General features: G+C 44.7%; 1 protein-coding gene across 2 annotated transcripts in view; it reads left to right on the forward strand.

Annotated features, from left to right (window-relative positions):
* The window catches only part of nav3 (neuron navigator 3), a 473245-nt gene that overhangs the window by 378999 nt on the left and 72341 nt on the right, over nucleotides 1-21905 (forward strand). For both annotated transcript variants that reach the window (XM_078567625.1, XM_078567626.1), the window contains 4 exons: nucleotides 186-346; nucleotides 5855-6043; nucleotides 13293-13345; nucleotides 20125-20148. In XM_078567625.1, coding sequence (XP_078423751.1) covers nucleotides 186-346; nucleotides 5855-6043; nucleotides 13293-13345; nucleotides 20125-20148 — 427 coding nt within the window. The remainder of the gene's footprint in view (nucleotides 1-185; nucleotides 347-5854; nucleotides 6044-13292; nucleotides 13346-20124; nucleotides 20149-21905) is intronic.

Raw genomic sequence — 21905 nt, forward strand, 5'->3', positions numbered from 1 at the left:
TTCTGCCCTGGTATCTTCAGCTTTGAGCCAGTTTCAGTTTTGTTACATAATTAGACTCTTGGGAAGACCCTTGGGATGTTATACTCTGCTGAAGGCGCTAAATAATAAATTCAAGTTGTTGTAGTAATGATGGATTTGCTCGGTAGTGGAACTATTTCAAATTTGCTCGATAATACCCCCTGCAGGTACACACCATCATCCCGCCAAACAAGCCATGAGGAAGGCAAGGAATGGCTTCGTTCCCACTCTACTGGAGGCCTTCAAGACACAGTCAGCCAATCACCTCTGCCCTCACCTTCTGCCATCTCATCGCCTTGTGGTGGGGCATACAATTTCACTCATTTAGGTAAGCAAATCATTTAATTGTTCATTGATGCTGCTGTCCCCATCTATTAGAGGGACTGCATAGATTGTGACTTGATGCGATGGTGTAAAATGGGCATTAGAGTGTGGACAGCCCATTCTTACATCTCTGTCCATTGACTTCACTGGAAATAAAATGGGGAGAGATGTCAAACAGCCTCTTGACTCACTGTCGCTCACTTTATATTGTCACATAAAGTCAAGATTGAACCCCGCTGTCTCTTACACTTTTAAAAAGAATTTGTGTAATTGCACACTTGCAGTAACACAGATCAAAGAATTGAGGCTCCCACCTTGTGATTTCATCTCCAAGCCTCACCCCTTTGGAAACTCTTTCGAGTTATCAACAGTCACAGATTGCAACTCTTTCGAGTACAATCACAGTTCTTGGTTTCCAGGAGTGGGACATGAACCCACAACCCTCTGATTCAAAGACGAGGGTGCTATGAACTGAGCCACAGCTGACACCTCCTCACCCCTTTGGAATGTGAATTGCCTGTGGAGGACACGGAATTAACCCTCTAGTGCCGGAGAGATTGTTTATCTGTGGAACCATTTTGTATGAATCACCCCTCGACAATTTGCTCTGCAATTGCCTTTAAAACGAGGTAAAACTGGATTCAAATTGTATCCTGCCTGACAATGATGTTTTCATCATTAACTTATATAACTGCATACCAGGAAACATTGAACAGCCTGGGACTCTGCTGCATAGAAAAGAGAAGGCCGAGGGGTGACTTGATAGAAGTCTTTAAGATGATGAGGAGTTTTTTTTTCTGTTAAATCTAGAGAAGATGTTTTCATTTGTGCTGGAGTCCAAAACTAGAGCCTTTCAATATAAGACAGTCACTAATAAATCCAATTGGGAATTCAGGAGAAACTCCTTTTCCCAGAGAGTGGTGAGAATGTGGCACTCACTACCGCAGGGAGTGGTTGAGGTGAATAGTTGGATGAATAGCTGAGGGAGAGTGTAGGATGGGAGGAAGTTCATGTGGAGCATAAACACTGGAGATGAGCAAATTGGCTGAATGGCCAGTTTCCCTTCAGTGAGTTTGATGTAATTCTATGTAACTGAGAGCTGGATGATTTCACATTTTCAGTGGGTTTCACTAATTTCATTGTGGGAAATCCTTTTGTAAAGAAGGGGATTGCTGCAGAGAGTGATATATTACACATGACAGCTTGAGAAATCCATCCTGACTAACCTGTCAGTTCAATAACATGAGATAAGTATTGCTTAAAGAACATACGAATAAGGAACAGGAGTAGGCCATTCAGCCCCTCGAACCTGCTCCGCCATTTAATAAGATCATGGCTGACCTGATATTAACCTCAAATCTGCATCCTGCCTGCCCCCAATAACCTATCACCCCCTTGCTTACCAAGAATCTACCCACCTCTGCCTTAAAAATATTCAAAGACTCTGCTTCCACCGCCTTTTCAGGAAGAGAGTTCCAAAGACTCATGACCCTCCGTGTGAAAAATTTTACCTCATCTCTGTTTTAAATGGGCGACCCCTTATTTTTAAATAGTGACCCCTAGTTCGAGGGCAGAATTTATCAGTTGGTGTGCGGGGGTGGGCCCCACATGCCGATGGGTAAAATGACGTGTGCTGACATCAGGCGTGCGTCACGGTGTCATCGCGCAGTCCCGCGGTATTTCATTCGGCGGGCGCCGGAGTCAGCTGTGCACCCGCCGATATGTAAACGGCCTAATAAGGCCACTAAGAAATTAATTCATGTCATTAGTAACGCTGCCCGTCCAACCTTAAGGTCGGCGGGCAGGCGAAAAGCCCAAGCGGCCTTCGTGTTTTTTAGGAAACCTCATCCGTGAGCGGGGTCAGGTTTCCTACAGCTTTTATTAAATAAATAAAAAAGTTTTCATAAAAATAAAAATATGTCCCATCTCATGTGACACAGTTACATCAGGGGACATGTTTAAATACATTTTGAAATCATTTATTGAATTATTTTACTATCCATTCAGTCTCCCTGAGGCAGCTCCATGCCTCAGGCCCCGACTCTCCCTCCTTGCCCCTTAATTGGCCCGTCCACTTAAAATGGCGGTGTGGAGCCGATTGCGGGCGGCGATCAGCTCCGTGCCCGCTCCTGCCCAGCCTGCCCGCCATATGAAAAATCCTGCCCCTAGATTCTTCCACAAGAGGAAACATCCTCTCCACTTCCACCCTGTCAGGACCCCTCAGGATCTTGTATGTTTCAGTCAAGTCACCTCTTACTCTTCTAAACTCAACCGGATACAAGCCTAGGCTGACCAACCTTTCCTCATAAGACAACCCGCCCATTCCAGGTATTAGTCTGGTAAACCTTCTCTGAACTGCTTCCAACTCATTTACATCCTTCCTTAAATAAGGTGACCAATACTGTACACAATACTCCAGATGTGGCCTCACTAGTTCACTGTATAACTGAAGCATAACCTCCCTACTTTTGTATTCGATTCCCCTCACAATAAATGATAAAATTCTATTAGCTTTCCTAATTACTTGCTGTACCTGCATTATTAGCCTTTTGTGATTCATGCACTAGGACACCCAGATCCCTCTGCACCTCAGAGCTCTGCAATCTCTCATCATTTAGATAATATGCTTCTCTTTTATTCTTCCTGCCAAAATGGACAATTTCACATTTTCCCACATTAAACTCCATTTGCCAGATCTTTGCCCACTCACTTAACCTGCCTATATCTGTGTGTAGCCTCCTTATGTCCTCTTCACAACTAACTTTCCTGCCTATCTTTGTGTCATCAGCAAATTTGGCAACCATACCTTCAATCCCTTCAGCCAAGTCATTTATGTAAATTGTAAACAGTTGAGGTCCCAGCACTGATCCCTGTGGCACACCACTCGTTACATCTTGCCAAACAGAAAAAGGTCCATTTAAGCCTACTCTCCGTTTCCTGTTAGCCAGCCAATCTTCTATCCATGCCAATATGTTACCTCCTACACCATGAGCTTTTATTTTCCGCAATAACCTTTGATGTGGCACTTTATCAAATGCCTTCTGGAAATCTAAGTACAGTACATCCACCGGTTCCCCTTTATCCACATGTTACTTCCTCAAAGAACTCCAAAAAGTTGGTTAAACATGATTTCCCTTTCACAAAACCATGTTGAATCTGCCTGATGATCTTGAATTTATCCAAGTGCCCTGCTATAACTTCTTTAATAATAGCTTCTAACATTTCCCTATGACAGATGTTAAACTAACTGGCCTGTAGTTTCCTGCTTTCTGTCTCCCTCCGTTTTTGAATAATGGAGTCACATTCGCTATCTTCCAATCTAATGGGACCTTCCCCGAATTGAGGGAGTTTTGGAAAATTAAAACCAGTGTATCAACTATCTCACTAGAGGCTTCTTTTAAGACCCTAGGATAAAGTCCATCAGGACCTGAGCTCTTGTCAGCCGCAGCTCCAACAATTTACTCAGTACCACTTCTCTGGTGATTGTAATTTTCCTGACTTCCTCCTTCACTTCCATTCCCTGGTTTATAGCTGCTTCTGGGATGTTACTTGTATCCTCTACAGTGAAAACTGATGCAAAATACCTGTTCAATTCATCTGCCATCTCCTTGTTTTCCTTTATCAATTCTCCAGAGTCACTTTCTACAGGACCAATGCTCACTTTGTTAACTCGTTTCTTTTTAAAATATTTATAAAAACTCTTACTATATGTCTTTATATTTCTGGTTAGCTTTCTCTCATACTCTAATTTTTCCCTCCTTATTAATCTTTTAGTCATCCTTTGCTGTTCCTTATATTCTGTCCAATCTTCTGGTCTTCCACCTATCTTTGCACAATTATATACTTTTTCTTTAAGTTTGATACGATCTTGTTGTGGTATTTGTGGAAGTTTTAGGTGTTGCTCTTGAAGTTCAAGGTAACAGTTTCTATCATATAGAAACAAAATGAGGGAATCTTAACTGTCCAAGTAAAAAGAAAGGAGATGGGGGTGTGGTTAAAATCGAGATGTGGCATTTCCCACTCTGTTTACCATCTTTTGACATCATCGTTTTGGCAGAGAAAGTGGAAGCCATTAGAATCTGGTGGGAGTCCTCAGTGGTTAAAGTCAGGGTCCCATAACACACATGATGCCATGCTAATCCAAGAGCCCTCAACAGAAACTTTATCAGGTAAAACTGTCCAGAGTCCAGTGCATCCCAAAGAGGTATCTTCAAAAATACAGAGGCAGGATAAAGGAAAGAACAAAAGGCAAGGTCTGATGTAGAGTGGAAGGCAAGAGAGATTAAATAACAAAAGGGATGATGGCGCAAGACAAAAGGAGGTGGTAATGGGGCAAGTAAAGAATCAAAAGCTGGGTCTAGAGAAGGTGTAAATGGCAAACAGCAGAATCATTACCAACAGCCGCTGTCCAAAATACAGGAAGGGTGGTTATGATCTAATGTTGTTGAACTCAATGTTTGAGGTTGAAAGGCTGATAAGTGCCTGCTAAGTGCTGAATAATTAGAACGGGTTTGGGCTAATTTACCAGCACTTTAAATATAATTCATCAAAAAGTCCTGCTGCATCCATGCCCCGAAGAGTTCTAAAGCAGCAAGGAAAGCTAATCCTGTTTATAAAGCAATTGTTTCACTTTTCCAGTTCCCATTTTTGGCTCATTAATGTTTCTTTTGTCAGGTTGGCTGAGGTGTGTTTATAATGGGTTCTTTTTAAAAGTACCATTCTGCTTAAATTCGATTAAATCCATTTGTGAATACATAAGTATCACATGTGTTTTGTGGAATACGCAGTGGTTAACCCTTTAATGCTCTTTTCTCTTCTGCTTATAATGATCTGTTGCTGTTTGATGGAATTCAACTGCTATTTCCTTGTTATGATCAGAGTTACATATTGGCAGTTTTTAAAAAGTGTATAAATGTACCTCTGACACTATTAAGCTTTAATTGCAATGCCAAAGGTTCCAGATCTTTGGATAATCAGAATGGACTGACTGAACAGTCTGTTCTTCATATGAGGATCTGTTTGATCACTGCACCTGAAAACATCAACCAGTTACATTCGTAAACACCAATAATGAAATAATTAATCATTTGATAGTATATAACTTGAGTATTGCTGAAAAAAGAGACATGTCTAAGCTTTTCATCTTGCACTCATCAGGACACCTTGCAAGAAAATGATATAAGGGAAAAACAACAATTCTGGTCTCTTGAACATCACCCGATTTCCATCGCTCCACCATTGGCGGCCGTGCCTCCAACCGCCTGGTCCCCAAGCTCTGGAATTCCCTCCCAACACCTCTCTCTCCTCTTTTAAGACTCTCTCCTTAAAACCCACTTCTTTGACCAAGATTTCGGTCACCTGTCCTGTTTTTTCCCTATGTGGCTTGGGGTCAAATTCATCCTGCCTACTCTCCTGAAAACCCCTTGCAATGTTTTGCTATGTTAAGGGCTCTATATAAATGCAAGTTGTTGTTGGTGTAAGATGCTAAGATTGTTACTTGTTTGATTTGCAGTAAGCCCTACAGCCATATCCCAGTTTCATCTATCAGGTCCCAGCATGATGCGTTCAAACAGCATTCCCACACAGGATTCCTCATTTGACTTGTACGGAGATTCCCAGTTGTGCGGGAGTGCCAATTCCCTGGAAGAAAGACCGAGGACGATGAGCAGATCTGGATCATTCCGGGGCAGCATGGAAGAGGGTTTGTATTTCCTGTCTTTGTGCATTATATCTGTGGGGTTTCCCTTGAGCCACTGCAAACAGGAGAACGTGAGAAGAATGCAAAACAGAAAGATTCTGGGATAGAACTTCCACTATCGGTGGAATTTATAATTACTTATTATTTTTAATGAGGGTGTCCATCCTCCACCTGTGACTAACCTGATTTAAAACCACAGAAAATGACTTTAAAAACCTAGACTGAACTATCTCCCGATTGCTTTGGTACACATGAATCAACTTCTTAGCAAATTAAATATTTGCAACATGAAAATAGTTCCCAGACATGCTGTGTGCCTAGGAAAATTACCAGTGCGATCGATAAATTTCCCAGTTTCTACCTTGAGTGACCGTAGAAGATCACAGAAAACACGAACATTAAGTGGATTTGCACATAACTCTTTTATGAAATGTCTGATGCTTGCACTGATTTGGCTGTTTCTGTCACATTGCCTGTATATTCTTAGCCCAAACAAGCAGAAACTCTAAGCCATTGTTTTGTAATAACGAGTAAGCCCAGGTTAAACAGGTGAAGGTTTACCTAGCGTGTGAAGAGTTGGTTGTGGGTGAGGGTTCACGGTGGATGTGTCCTCTTACGAGAGTTGCCTGATCAGGTGTGATGCACCGGCTGTTATTGAGAGGAACCTCTCAATGCATCGCAGCTTGTTCAATGCCAGTGCTTGTAGGAGCTGCCTCGCTGAGTGTCTCTGCTGTCTGTGCACGCTGCCTCCATGCCTTCAGAACGGTCAGGCCCTCAATTAGGCATGTTCACAGCTGTGACTCCAATGTCCTTCCACCACACTGACCTACCCAGTCCCTACAACACTGCAAACCCAATTACAAAAGAACAACTGGTGAGGTTCAAGTATGTGCATTCTTGGTGCTGCAAAGTGACTCTCAAGGGAAAGCTGGGTTGAGGTGTCAGTCACTTTTCACCAAAGAATTGATTTGATTCTGATTCATAACCATAGACACCTCCAGACCAATTCAGCTTTCACTTTATATTCGATTTCCCCACAAAGTGACGAGAAAATAGCTGAGGTCTGTTTTCACAAACTGTGAGCTTGACCATGGGAAAGGATGAACAGGCTGGGTCTCTGTATTCTTGTAGAGTGAAAGCTGATTGGTGGCCAAATTGGGTCTTTAGTGATGAGCTTTCAAAGAGGAGACCCAGAGAGATTACTTCCTCTTGTGGGAAAGGGCCTAACTACAGGCCATCAATATAAGATAGTCACTAAAAACTCTGACTGGGAATTGAGAAAAAGCTTCTTTACCCCGAGAGTGGTGAGAATGTGGAACTTATTCCCACAGGGAGTGGTTGAACTGAAAAGTCGAGAAATATTTAAGGGGAAACTAGATAACCACACGAGAGAGAAGGGGATAGAGGGTATTTGCTGATAGAGTTAGATGAGAAAGGATCAGAGGAGGTTCAAGTGAAGCAGAAACACCAGTGTGGACTGGTTGGGCCAAATGGCTTGTTTCTGTATTAAAACCAGAAACTGCTGGAAAAACTCAGCAGGTTTGGCAGCATCTGTGGAGAGAGAGTCTGTATGACTCTTCTTCAGGGCTAAAGAGAAGTAGAAATGTGATGGATTTTATATTGTTTAAGAGGGGGCGGGGAGCAAAATAGAAGGTCAGGGGTAGGTGGGAGCTCGACAAAGATATCACAGGACAAAGGGAATGCTAATGGTCATGCTAAAGACTAAAGAAGGTGCTGATAGTGGCATAAAGGTAAGATAGCAGAATGTGTTAATAGTCGAACAAGCGTCTGTGCTCTGTGAAAGCAAAGCATAAGAAGAAGTGACAGAGGCCCTGTTGGGGGGGGAATTTGGGAAAATGGATAAAAATGGAATAAAAAATATATATATGAAAAATAAATAAATAAAAATTAGATTATAAAGGAGTCAAGATGGAGGAAAGAGTTCATGGTCTGAAGTTGTTGAACTCAATGTTAAGTCCAGAAGGCTGTAAAGTGCCTAGTCGGAAGATGAGGTGCTGTTCCTCCAGTTTGCGTTGAGCTTCATTGGAACAATGCAGCAAGCCAAGGACGGACATGTGGGCATGAGAGCAGGGTGGAGTGTTGAAATGGCAAGCGACAGGGAGGTCTGGGTCATGCTTGCGGACAGACCGAAGGTGTTCCACAAAGCGGTCACCCAGTCTGCGTTTGGTCTCTCCAATGTAGAGGAAACTGCATTGGGAGCAGCGAATGCAGTAGGCTAAATTGAGGGAAGTGCAAGTGAAATGCTGCTTCACCTGAAAGGAGTGTTTGGGCCCTTGGACGGTGAGGAGGGAGGAGGTAATGGGGCAGGTGTTGCACCTTCTGTGATTGCATGGGAAGGTGCCGTGGGAAGGGGAGGAGGTGTTGAGGGTGATGGAGGAGAGGACCAGGGTGTCCTGGAGGGACCAGTCCCTATGGTATGCTGACAGTGGGGGGTGAGGGGAAGATGTGTTTGGTAGTGGCATCATTCTGGAGTTGGCGGAAATGGCGGAGGGTGATCCTTTGAATGCGGAGGCTGGTGGGGTGAAAAGTAAAGTCAAGGGAGACTCTGTCATGGTTCTGGGAGGGAGGGAGAGGAAGGTGTGAGGGCAAAGGTGCGGGAGATGGGTCGGACACGGTTGATGACCCTGTCAACCATCGTGGGGGGAAGCCATGGTTAAGGAAGAAGGAAGACATGTCAGAAGCGCCGTTTTTGAAGGTAGCATCATCCGGAACAGATGCAACGGAGACGAAGGAACTGAGAGAATGGGATGGAGTCCTTACAGGAAGCGGGGTGTGAGGAGCTGTAGTCGAGGTAGCTGTGGGAGTCGGTAGGCTTGTAATGGATATTGGTGGACAGTCTATCACCAGAAATGGAGACAGAGAGGCGAAGGAAGGATAGGGAAGTGTCGGAGATAAACCATGAAGGTGAGAGAGGGGTGGAAATTGGAACCAAAATTGATGAATTTTTCCAGGTCCAGACAAGAGCATGAAGTGATACCGATACAGTCATTGATGTCCCGGAGAAAGAGTTGTGGGAGGGGGCATGAGTCGGACTGGAACAAGGAATGTTCCACATACCCCACAAAATGACAGGTACGACTGGGGCCCATGTGGGTACCCATAGCCACACCTTTCATTTGGGGGAAGTGAGATGATTTTAAGGAGAAACTGTTCAGTGAGAGAACAAGTTCAGCCAGACGGAGGAGAGTAGTGGTGGATGGGGATTGATCGGGCCTCTGTTCAAGGAAGAAGCAGAGCGCCGCCAGACCATTCTGGTGGGGGATGGAGGTGTAGAGGGATTGGACGTCTATGGTAAAGAGGTGGCAGTTAGGGCCAGGGAACTGGAAATTGTTGATATGACATAGGGCATCAGAGGAATTGCGAATGTAGGTGGGAAGAGAGAACGGAGTCAAGATAAGAAGGAATGAGTTCCATGGGTAGGAACAGGTTGACACGATCGGTCTACCAGGAAAGACCTGTTTGTAGGTTTTGGGAAGGAGCTAGAAATGGCCTGTCCGGGTTTGGGAGGCTGTTTGCCTGTTTTTGTGCCGTATGTTCTGTGTAATTTTATGATCAATAGAAATTGGTCTTTGGTCCTCATTCCAATACTCACCCGAGGGGAGAGCTCAACTTCAGCTTCCTGTCTCACTGGGAGTGGCCACTGTGGAAGTTCTGGGAAAGGGGATTGGAGCAAACTAGAGGATCACCCCCTCCTGTGGAATTCCCAGACAGCTTTTCAGTTGGGAGAACAGGAGGTTTTTTTTAAATTATCTTTTTCTGTAAAGAATTTAGCTGTCCTTGGTGAGCCAGGTCAATACCAGGCTGTCTTGGAGTTGCTTTTGGCTCTTTCACCCAGCATCTCAGAGATCAGAACACAGAAGGAGGCCATTCAGCCCATCATCCCTGTGCTGTCCCTTTGAAAAAGCTTTCCAATTAGTCCCACGCCCCCTGCTTTTCCTCAATGATAAAGGATTTATCAAATTCCTTTTTGAAAGTTACTACTGAATCTGCTTCTGCAACTCATTCCAATTTATAACAACTCGCTGTTTTAAAGATTCCGCCTCTGGTTCTTTTGTCAATTATCTAAAATCTATGTCCTCTGGTTACCGACTCTCCAGCAGTCACAACATTTTCTCCTACACCAGAATCCTCGGGGCGGCGAGTGAGGGGTGTGTGTGTCCTGACCTCACCGCGCGCCATTCAGATCCTCAGTTCAGCGGGCACGCACTGGAGTCGGCCTAGCGCCCACCAAACTGTCAAAGGCCTATTAAGGCCATTCAACTTCCAACTAAAATGATTAGCCATGCTCCCGGTCCAGCCTTAAGGTTGTCGGACAGGCGAAGAGCCCAGGCGGCCTTCGCATTTTTCATGGAACCTCATCCACGGGCGGGATGAGGTTTCATGAAGGTTTTTAAACTTTAATAAAAACTTTAAATAAAATTCATAGTCATGTCGAGGGGTCATGTCTCAAAAATGTTTTTTTTTCCCTTTATTTAAATTTTTAAAAATCAAATTAATCTCCCTGAGGCAGCTCTGTGCCTCAGGGAGATTTCTGAGCTCTTTCGCACACATTCGGGACAGAGAGTAGGCCCCGACTCAGCCCCCTCCTCCTGCCCGCACAGGGAGCGCTCAGCGCCTCACACTGGGCGGGATTTAATTGACCCGCCCATGTAAAATGGCGGCGCACAGCCGATCGCGGGCAGCAATTGGCTGTGCGCCCGCCCGCGCTCACTCGTGCCCAACCCCCCCAATGGGGAGAAAATTGTCCCCCTAATTTTGAACACATCTATTAACTCTCCCCTTAACACACTCTACTCTAAAGAGAATAATCTCAGTTTCTCCAGTCAGTCCACAAATCTGAAGCGTTGTGAGAGACTAAGAAAACTCTTCTAAATGTCCAAAAACCAACGCCTTCTGAGGAGAGAATAGACCAACAGAAATGAACCGGCCACAGGCAAGGCCAGGCAATTAACCCATCAACAAAGGACACCCACCATCCACTCCCTGACCCACCTGAATCTCAGAAATCAGATCATAGAAACATAGAAAATAGGAGCCTGCGCCACCATTCAGCATGATCATGGCTGATTATCCAACTCAATAGCCTGTCCCGCTTTCTCCCCTTACCCTTTGATCCCTTTCACCCCAACAGCTATATCTAACTCCTTCTTGAAAACATACAATGTTTTGGTCTCAACTACTTTCTGTGGTAACGAATTCCACAGGCTCACCACTCTCTGGGTGAAGAAATTTCTCCTCATCTCAGTCCTAAATGGTTTACCCCATAACCTCAGACTGTGACCTCTGGTTCTGGACTCCCCCACCATCGGGAACATCCTTCCTGCATCTACCCTGTCTAGTCCTGTTAGAATTTTATAGGTTTCTATGAGATCCCCTCTCATTCTTCTGAACTCTAGAGAATATAATCCTAATCGACTCAATCTCTCCTCATATGTCAGTCCCACCATCCCAGGAATCAATCTGGTAAACCTTTGCTGCACTCCCTCTATAGCAAGAAGGAGATAAGGAGACCAAAACTGCACACAATATTCCAGGTGTGGTCTCACCAAGGCCCTGTATAATTGCAGCAAGACATCCCTGCTCCTGTACTCGAATCCTCTGGCTATGAAGGCCAACGTACCATTTGCCTTTTTTACCGCCTGCTGCACCTGCATGCTTACCTTCAGCGACTGGTGTACAAGGACACCCAGGTCTCGCTGCACATTCCCCTCGCTCAATTTATAGCCATTCAGATAATAATCTGCCTTCTTGTTTTTGCTACCAAAGTGGATAACCTCACATTTATCCACATTATGCTGTATCTGCCATGCATTTGCCCATCACTCAGCTTGTCCAAATCACACTAAAGCATCTCTGCATCCTCCTCACAGCTCACCCTCCCACCCAGCTTTGTGTCATCTGCAAATTTGGAGATATTACATTTAATTCCCTCATCTAAATCATTAATATATATTGTGAATAGCTGGGGTCCCAGCACCGATCCCTGCGGTACCCCACTAGTCACTGCCTGCCATTCGGAAAAAGACCCGTTTATTCCTACTCTTTGTTTCCTGTCTGCCAACCAGTTTTCTGTCCATCTCAATACACTACCCCCAATCCCATGTGCTTTAATTTTACACGCTAATCTCTTATGTGGGACTTTGTCGAAAGCCTTCTGAAAGTCCAAATAAACCACATCCACTGGCTCCCCCTCATCAACTCTACTAGTTACATCCTCGAAAAATTCCAGTAGATTCGTCAAGCATGATTTCCCTTTCATAAATCCATGCTGACTCTGTCCGATTCTGCCACTGTTTTGAATGACTTCAACATGCAATGCTTGACAAGGCCATAAAACAAGCTGTCAATTCTAAGTGTCCTGCCCCACAGTCCAAGCAAGGCAGATTTATAATATAGAAATACTATTTTGAACTGTTAATAATTGATGTAATAAACCCTGAGGTGCCCTCTGCTGGTAGGTCTGTATCATAATTCTGGGATATTCAGTGATTCCTTTCAGATAAATAACATTAATTCAGGAGCCTTTGGAAGCATGTTTTTTTCACTTTAGCAAAATTCAATGTTGCTGCTGCTTAACTCAACATTCTTGGCCACGTAAATAAAACGTATCAATGCTGAAGGTGTGGTTTGGAACAGAGGGATAGGAGGATGTCAATCAACCTCATAAGCCTGTTTGTCCATTCAGTTTGATAAAGGTTGAACTGTATTTCAGTCCTGTTTACCTGCCTTTACTGCACATTCTTTGATACCTTTGCTTAATAAAAATCTGTCGCTTTTGACAATGAAAGCTCCAATTGCTCCAGCATCAATTAGGAAAACAAATTGCTGATTTCCACTATCCTATTTTTGTGACAAAGAGCTTCCCAGTGAGGATAATCATTACATGCCTGCACTTTTACAAGTAGTTATCAGGCTCTCTGCACATACTCATGCTGCTCTTGAATTGAAAGCTAGGATCACTCATATTACATGCCTTCTGATTTCCCTTCCGTCTAAAAGTGTACGCACTTAAACTTCACTCTGTGCCTCTCCCTGGCCACGAGGACATAGCTAAGATTAGAAATTCAACATGAGGAAAACTATTCCATCACTCTGTTCCATTAAGGAATGTATGATCTGAGCTCAGTGAATTCCATTGTGACCAGCATTTTCATGCAATATGGATGCAGTAAGACTTGTGTTCTGAGTTTGCAACTGAATACTTAATGATTTGTCTCCTTGTATTTTCTAGTCCATGGATCATCACTATCACTGGTTTCAAGCACATCATCTCTGTACTCAACAGTAAGTATCTCTGCTAATTACAGATATTCCGGGCTGTGAACTTTCTCTGTAACGACACAGAAGCAATTATATAGAAAGTAGCACAGAAACAGGCCATTAGGCCCATCTGCTTCATGCTGGTGTTCATGCTCCACTCAACTCTCCTCCCATCCTTCCTCAACCATCAACATAATCTCTACCCCATGCTCCCTTGTTTGATTATCTAGTTTCCCCTTAAATCTGTACTCTTCACTTCAACCACTCTCTGTGGGAGAGAGCTCCACGTTCTCATCGCTCTCTGGGTAAAGAAGTTTCTCCTGAATTCCCGATTGGATTTCTCGATGACTATCTTATGTAGATGGCCTCTAGATTTTTTTATTTCCCACAAGTGGAAACATTCTGTCTGTGTCTACACTATCAAAACCTTTCAGAATTTTGTGACTTCAATTAGGTGACCCCTGGGGCTTGACTTTTCAAAAGAAAAAGCACTCTGCCTCTTTATCCTTTCCTGTGGGTTCTCACCTCACAGTTACCATAGGGACAGAGGAAATGGTGGGAAAATAGACCAAGGTCCATCCAGTTCACCTTCTACCATCCTGGTAGTCACATGATGCAATGATAATGGAGTTATTGACCAATCGCGGTGATTAATTTCTATCAATGAGTCTACAACAGACCCAGACATGAGGGTGAGGAAAATCCCCTCAGTGGGGTTGAAATTGTGAACCAAAGGTCCAAGGTCACCTGTTCCTCCCAGACATGCTAAACTCACGACACATCACATCTCAAATTACTCAGGTACTGTATCCCAAAATGTTATTTTCTGAGGGAAAACTATCTCATTTGTATTTGAATGAATCAATACCAACTGCTCCCACCCTCTCCCCAGGCAGCCTATTCTATAGAGATTGACCACTCACTCCCTGAAATAATCTTCCCACAGATTAGTTTTGAATCCCCCCCACCTCCCAGCATCGCCTGGATTCTCTGGCTCTGCTCTTCCAGCCAAGTTGAAAGGACAGTCTACGCGACGAGCTATAGTCAATGCATAGTGAACAGAGTTGACTGGGGCCACTTCAAGTGGACTGGCTGTCAGTGAGAATGAGCGGCGAGAGCTTTAAAAACAAGAAAGTCATCACATTGACCTTCTAAACAAGTTAATGCATCAATAAGCCATGCACGGGCTGACCATCTTAAAGCTGAGATTAAAAATTGAAAGACAAAGACAAGTCAATAACAACAACAAATTGCACTTACCGAGCGCTTTTAACATAATAAAATATCCCAAGGTGCTTTGAGCAAAGACTAAAGGTTCAGGCTACATTGTCCATTGCTGCTTGATCATCCTAGTATTTCATTCAGTCATTCAGTGATGACTAGCGCTTATAGTCCTTCTGAATGACCCAGAATTTGTGCCTCGTTACTTGGGCTTTTTCAATCACCAATAAGCAGGAAAATATTTTTCCCTATAATTGCTGCAAGTGTCGGCTGATAAGAGGATGATAAGGGCAACAGGGCCTCTGGGACCTCAGTGACTGATGGGATCAACAGTCTATCTCCTGAACCAATGAGATTTTAGGATTGAAAAGGGATCAGAAGAACAAGGGAGAAGGAAAATGAGTGAATTAATGTTAAATCAGATCCAGAAAGATAAATAAAGAGAGGAAAAGAAAGATTGGATTGAGGGACAGAAAGAAAAAGTAATAAAGTAAAATGTACATTTTAAATTTTAAATAGCTCGAACAATTTATTAGCTGCAGGAATGGGTTCATTTGTTCTCTTTTTGGGCCAGAGATGTTTGGTAGCATTGCAGGAATATAAATGTCTTCATTAAGAAGTTCCTTGTGCTGTTAAGTACCAGCCCTAACTCACTGAATGAGCAACAAAAGCATAATAGCAGCAATTTCATGAAACTCAGAACGAGGTTCAGGGAGAGTTAGCAGGAGCACCGCATATTATCCAGCAACTTGTAATGATTCACAATTCACAGAGTATCTCCCCTTCATCACAAATTACTGAATGATTTGTGCTTTAATAAAGGTGAGGACCTTTAATTTGGCAGCAAATTCTGGATCATTGTTTTTATTAATTCCATTGATTTTGCAATATAGTCAGACTAAATCTATGGTATGCGATCCTTTGCTGTCTATTACCCATCCATTGGAAATGAGCACATTGAGAAATGCAATAATAAAGCTTTGGAAGGTTTTCAACAGACTTCCAAACCTGGTCCCACTCACCTCATGTTTGAACCCCATCCAGTTTGCAAACTGTGTCTGTCTCAGTCTGTCTCCTAAACACAATCTGTCTATCTCTGCAATAGCCAGTATGTTCAGCCTAAGAGTTTATTTTTAGTTCTAGTTATCTGGTTTCACACTGCTTGCCTCCAGGACTATTTCCCATCGTGGGGAATCTGGAACAATTGGGACTTGACCTTAAAATCACAGCAAGACCTTTCAGGAATGAAATGAGACATAGAATTGCATCAAGTCTACACCACAGAAACAGGCCATTTGGCTAACTGGTCCGTGCTACTGCACAAGAACCTTCTCTCACTCCACCTCATCGAAACCTACCAGCGTATCCTTCTATTCCGATCTACCTCAGGTGTTTATCTAACTTCCCCTGAAATGTCTCTGTACTATTCACCTCAATCACTCCCTGTGGGAGCGAGTTCCCATTCACTCCACCCCCCACCCCAACCCCCAGTGAAGAGGTTTCTCCTCAATTCCTTATCTATATTCATGACCCCTAGTTTTGGACTCCCTCCACAAAGGGAAACATCTTTTCTACATCTACCCCCATCAAACTCCTTCATAATTTGAAGAATTGGCACTGCACCCCTCAGGCTTCTCTTTAGAGCCCAGCGCCTTCAGTTCCCAGTTCTGGCATCATCCAATAGAAACTCTAATATTTCTCCTCCGATCTTTTGAACCAGGCTGCACAGTATGTGACTTGATCTAACACCCACACTGATCTGTGCAGGATCCCCTCCAGCCAGCCAGATGGGTGGAGGCCTGAGCTCCGGGTCAGTAACTGCTGGTCATTCATGAAGAAAGCAGGTTGGACACAATCATTTCTGGAACACCAGACAGAGCCCCCACCAAGACAGGCACGATGTATTGTAACACATTTAAAGGCAAAAGGAAAGTAGGGACCTCAAAGAATTTGTGTTCATTTGTAATATAGGAACAGGAGGAGGCGATCCAGCCCTTGAGCCTATTCCTTCATTCAATCAGATCGTGACTGATCTGTAAATAAACTCTGTTTATCTGCTTTGGTATAATAAGCCTGAATAATCTTGGCTAACAAAAGAAAACTATCAAATTCAGTTTGGAAATCTTATATTAACACCCCACCCTTAACAGCTTTTTGGAGGGGGGAGAGTTCCAGATTCCCGCTTCCCTCTGTGTGATGCTTCCTGACATCACCCCTGAACGGCCTGGCTCCAATTTGAAGGTTCTGCCCCTTGTTCTGGACTCCCTCCCCCACCACCAGAGGAAATAGTTTCTCTCTGTCAACTTTATCAAATGTGTAAATTTGCAGAGTTATCTGTGAAAGTATGGTATTTGGACACTGATCCTTAGACACCACCTGACCCATTTGTGTTTGCACTGATTTTAAAATCCTCATTCCACAGCTCTCGTTCTGACCCTGGCCCTTGGCTGAAAACTGGTCCGGTTCTGCTTCCCAGCAGATACCGTCTACTCTTCAAACACTGGTCTAATGCACGTTTCCGCTCACCTCTACCCCACCTCCCACCCTTCACCATCTGTGCCAGACCCGTCAGGCTGATTGTCTCTGTGACCTGTGGCTGAATGGCTCACGCCCTCGGCATGTGAGACAGAAACTTGTGGGTTCATAATCTAGGCTAACAGTCGGAGCTGCTGCCAATTGGATGAGGTGTTCACAATGGTCCCAGCTGCCATCTCAGATGGACATAAAAGATCCTAGGCCACTATTTGGCGTTCTGGCCATTATTTATCCCTAAATATCACTAAAAACAGATGGTCTTGTCGTTATCACGTTCCTGTTTGTGGGAGCTTGCTGTGTGCAGATTGGTTTCTGTGCTGCCTACATTGTAAATGACTATCCTTCATTGGCTGTAAAGCACTTTGGGGTGTCAAGACGGGTATGAAGAATGCCACATAAATGCAAGTCTGTCTTTGTGTGAGAAACATTGCTCTGGTAGAGGAATCATGTCCCCTCTGATTTATCAGGGCTGAGAGGAAGAGCGGGAAGGTTAAGCACTAGAATCCACACTGTCACCTTGCGTCTCTGACAGGCCGGCTCACTCAGGGATGTTATTGTTTCCATGGTTACTGTCAGGGCAGCTTGGCCCCCTCCTGCCAGGACTTCTGTGTTTGCGGCTCTGAAGTGAATCAGCCCAATCGAGCCACTCTGCCAGGAGCGAGCGAAACCTGCCTGCCAAGGGATTTGTGTCTGAAAAGACCAGGCCCAGGATTTGAATTTAGGCCATCTGGGAGCCAAGTACTTAATCACCATAGCAACCAGGGCTGACAAGCATATTAGTTTTAAATTTGCTCACCAATCATTGGGCTGTTTTGAAAATCCCCAGGGGCCTGCAGATGAATGAACTGTGGAAGAAGAACAAACATATATTCTTGCAGCATCGTACCATCCCCAGGATACCATCCCTGTCGTGCTTCAACTTGACTGTGCACTCAGCACTGTCGCATTAAACAAAGAAAGAAAAGACTTGCATTTGTACAGCACCTTCCACAACCTCAGGGTATCCCAAAGCATTTTGCACCTAATGAGGGACATTTTGAGGTGTAGTCAATAGAAACACAGCAACCAATTTATGTACAGCAAACTCCCGCAAACAGCAGTGTGACAATGACCTGATCGTCTGCTTTTTGTTAAGTGATGTTGGTTGAGTGACAAATATTGGAGAGAACGTCCTTTCCCCTTCCTCAAAAGACAGTGTAGGCGCTATAGAAATGAGAGTCTTTTTGCTTTCTTTGAGTTGCAAAAGGATTGATACTGAGCTAAGCTTCAACTCTCTCACTGCCTCTCCCTTACAAAGCTGTTCAACAAGAATGACACCCCCGACTCGCCTCTGTCCCTATGTCAACACTGCATGAAATCCCCGTGCCGTCACCATTTCTAGGAGTAGTTTCCCCAATAGGTTTCTTGCTGTTCTCCCCAGCCCCACCCTACACAATTCCCAGCCCAGCTCTGCTACCTAGATAAGGCCTCATTCTAAGCCTGGTGATCTGTCATCTCTGTCCTTGCTCCCTTGGCTGTGCATCCCCAATGTGCCCTTTCAAAATCCTTAACCATGTGGAAAAAGACTAACTCCGATATTCTACTGCTGTGACCATCTCCAGCCCTGCAATCTGGATTTCGACCTCTCTTTTTTATGTTTCATCCATAGCCTGTATAAAAGCTCAAATTTTCATGTAAGTGAACTTTTGCACTTCAATTATTGGAAACATTCCATAATTTACAAGGTGCAAGTTGCTCACAATTATACTTGAGTGTTGGCATCTCTATACTTCATTTTGTGATGAAACACTTCTCTCTCCCTCTTCTCTGGTTTCCATTCTCGATCTTATTAACATCGTCACCACCTGCAACATCCATTCCCTGAGACAGGGCAGTTTCCCAGCACCAATCACATGCCCATGATGGAAGTTATTTGCAAGAAACCCTTTTGCAGTTCCACACAAAAGCAAAATACTGCAGATGCTGGAAATCTGAGAAAAAGCTGAAAATGCTGGAAATGCTCAGCAGGTCAGGTAGCAATTGTGGGGAGAGAGAAACAGAGTTAACAGGCGACACCTTGTTCAGGCATTGGGGGTCTTTTCTGCTGGCCGCGTGAGAGACTTGCACAGCCTTTTTTCGGGAAGACCTGCCAAACCACCAGCCAACTGAGCCATGGTGAGGCTGGCAGTGGGCCTTCTCCTGGAATGAAGACCCAGGAGGCAGAGGCCTCGCCTACCGAGAGCTGCCGTCCAATCAGCGGCCGACAGCTCTTGTGCTTGGCAGTGCCACTGGGGAGGCCGTGGCTGCTGCTGGAAGGACATACACTGGAGTCCCAGGATCGCATAGAGATCCAGACACCCAGGCCAAAGGTAAGTAATGTGGGAGGGGAGCGTTTAGTGGTTTCGTGGGATAGGGTCGCAGGAAGAGGGGTGCATGGGGGTCAGCAGCAAGGGTAAGGAGGTGGCTCTCAGCAGACCCCCCCCCACCCCCTTCCCAATGTCCCGTCCCTCGATCAGGCATTGAGCGTCTTTTTACCAACAGACACTCCCTGGGGGGGAGGGGGTTTTGGGGGGGAGGGTGGTGACAAGCTGGCTGCAGAATTTTAGCTGTGTGCGGGCCGCATGGACAATAGGTCCACCTGCAGCTGAGTTAATACCAGTGGTGGCAGGATGGGGACCTTAAGTGGTCATTAATTGGCGTCTTAAGGGCTTCAATTGGCAGCGGGATAGGAAGGTTGACCATGGGCCTCCCCGTCCAGAACTGAATTCTGGCGGGGTCCCGATGTGCCGCCATCTTGCCCATGTAAATTCCCTTCCTCCCGCCAAGTTCACCGACAGCGAGAACGCAAGATTCCCGGCAACATTTCAGGTCAATGACCTTTCATCGGAAAGATTAGAAACTTAACAGGTTTTATCAACTGAAAGAGAGGGAGGGTGGGAAAAAGAAGAAAGGAGAAGGTCTGCGATAGGCTGAAAGACAGGAGAGATTAAACGGCAAAAGAGTTAGTGGTGCTACCTAATCTTTCAGCTTCTGGTTTAATTTGAGGCTTTTGTTTTTTTGCTTTTTAGGCTGAAGAGAAAGCACATTCTGAGGTAAGAAATGGAACACCTTAAAAATTGGGGGAGGAGAGGGTCTTGCTCTTTATTTTATTATTCATTGGGACGTGGGTGTCGCTGGTCAATTCAGGATTCATTGCCCATTTTTTTTTTCCAAAAATCTACCTTATTCATAAAATACCGATCGATCTATGTCCCCATCTTCACCTATGGTCATGAACTGTGGGTAATGACCGAAAGGATAAGATTGCGGGGACAAACAGCGGAAACGAGGTTTCTCCGCAGGGTTGCTGGGTGTACTCTCCAGGACAGGGTGAGGAGTTCGGCAATCTGGGAGAGCCTCGGAGTAGAGTCGCTGCTCCCCCAGATCGAGGGGGGCCAGTTGCGGTGGTCTGGGCATCTGGTAAGGATGCCCCCTGGGTTGGTGGGGGGTTTCCCTCTGGAACTGTACCAGGCACAGCCCACTGGACAGAGACCTCGAGGCCAATCCAGGACATGCTGGAGGGTTTACATCTCTCGGTTGATCTGGGAGCCCTGCAGGAGGAGCTGGAACCTGTGGCTGAGGAAAGGGAAGCCTGGTCGGCCCTGCTCAGCTTCCTGCCCCTGTGACCCTCACTAGGAGAAGTGGTGTGAAAATGGATGGATGGAATATCTGATCCTCCAGCTGCAGTTGATGTTTATCTCAGTGTGTCCCTCCGGGAACAGCTCATGGAGCACAGAATCCTGCATCACAGAGCTCCTTAGGATGAATATCGATAAAAACAATTCATTTCCTGTCCCTATTTGCCCCTTGAGAAGGTGGTGGTGAGCTGCCTTCTTGAACCTCTGCAGTCCATGTGGTGTAGGGAGGGAGTGCCAGGATTTTGACTCAGCGACAGTAAATGCCCAAGTTGGAATGGTACCTGTGACTTGAGGGGGAACTTGAAGGTGGTGTCTTTATGTATCTGCTGCCCTTGTTCTTTGAGGTAGTGAAAATCACAGACTTTTTATTCATTTGTTCATGAGACGTGGGCATCGCTGGCTGGGCCTGCATTTCATTTAGTGCCCATCCCTGATAGGGAATTGCCTTAACAGGTGAACATTAAAATTGAGTTAGATAAGTACAGCAAGATACAGTGGAACTCCAAACACATTTTAAATTGGTTTTGTGCTAAATTTACATTAATGAGAAGTCAGCCTGAAGTGATATGAGACCTGTCTTCTCCAGGGATTCTCACTTTGCTCTAAATCAGGTTGATGTACGCTACTAGTATAAGGAAGCCATACAGCCCATGGTGCATCTGCTGTCTCTTTGAAAGATCTATCCAATTAATGCCCCCACTCTTGCCCCATAGCCCTGCAGATTGTTTCCTTCAGTTATTTATTCAATTCCCACATGAAAGTTCTTATTGAATCTATTTCCACTGCCCTTTCAGACAGCACGTTCCAGATCACAAAAACTCACTGAACAATAAATAATATTCCTCATGCCGCCTCTGGTTCTTTTGCTAATTGCCTTGAAACCTGTGCCTTGTAAGGTGAACTACAATGTACATTCAGGATGAAAAAGGAAGGATTTTATTCACATGATGAACCATGTGATGAATTTGTAATGAAATGATGGTTGGAGAAATGGAAGATGTTAGGGAATTCACAATAGATCGTGTGTCAATTGAGTTGAAAAGGTCAACAGGGATTGGTGACTGGGCTAGACTTTCATATGAATCCCCACAACACTCAAGAAGATTGACACCATCCAGAACACAGCAGCCCACTTGATTGACACCATATCCACAAACATTCAATCCCTCCAC

Source organism: Cetorhinus maximus, chromosome 22, assembly GCF_964194155.1.
Source record: "Cetorhinus maximus chromosome 22, sCetMax3.hap1.1, whole genome shotgun sequence".
NCBI classification, from domain to species: domain Eukaryota; kingdom Metazoa; phylum Chordata; class Chondrichthyes; order Lamniformes; family Cetorhinidae; genus Cetorhinus; species Cetorhinus maximus.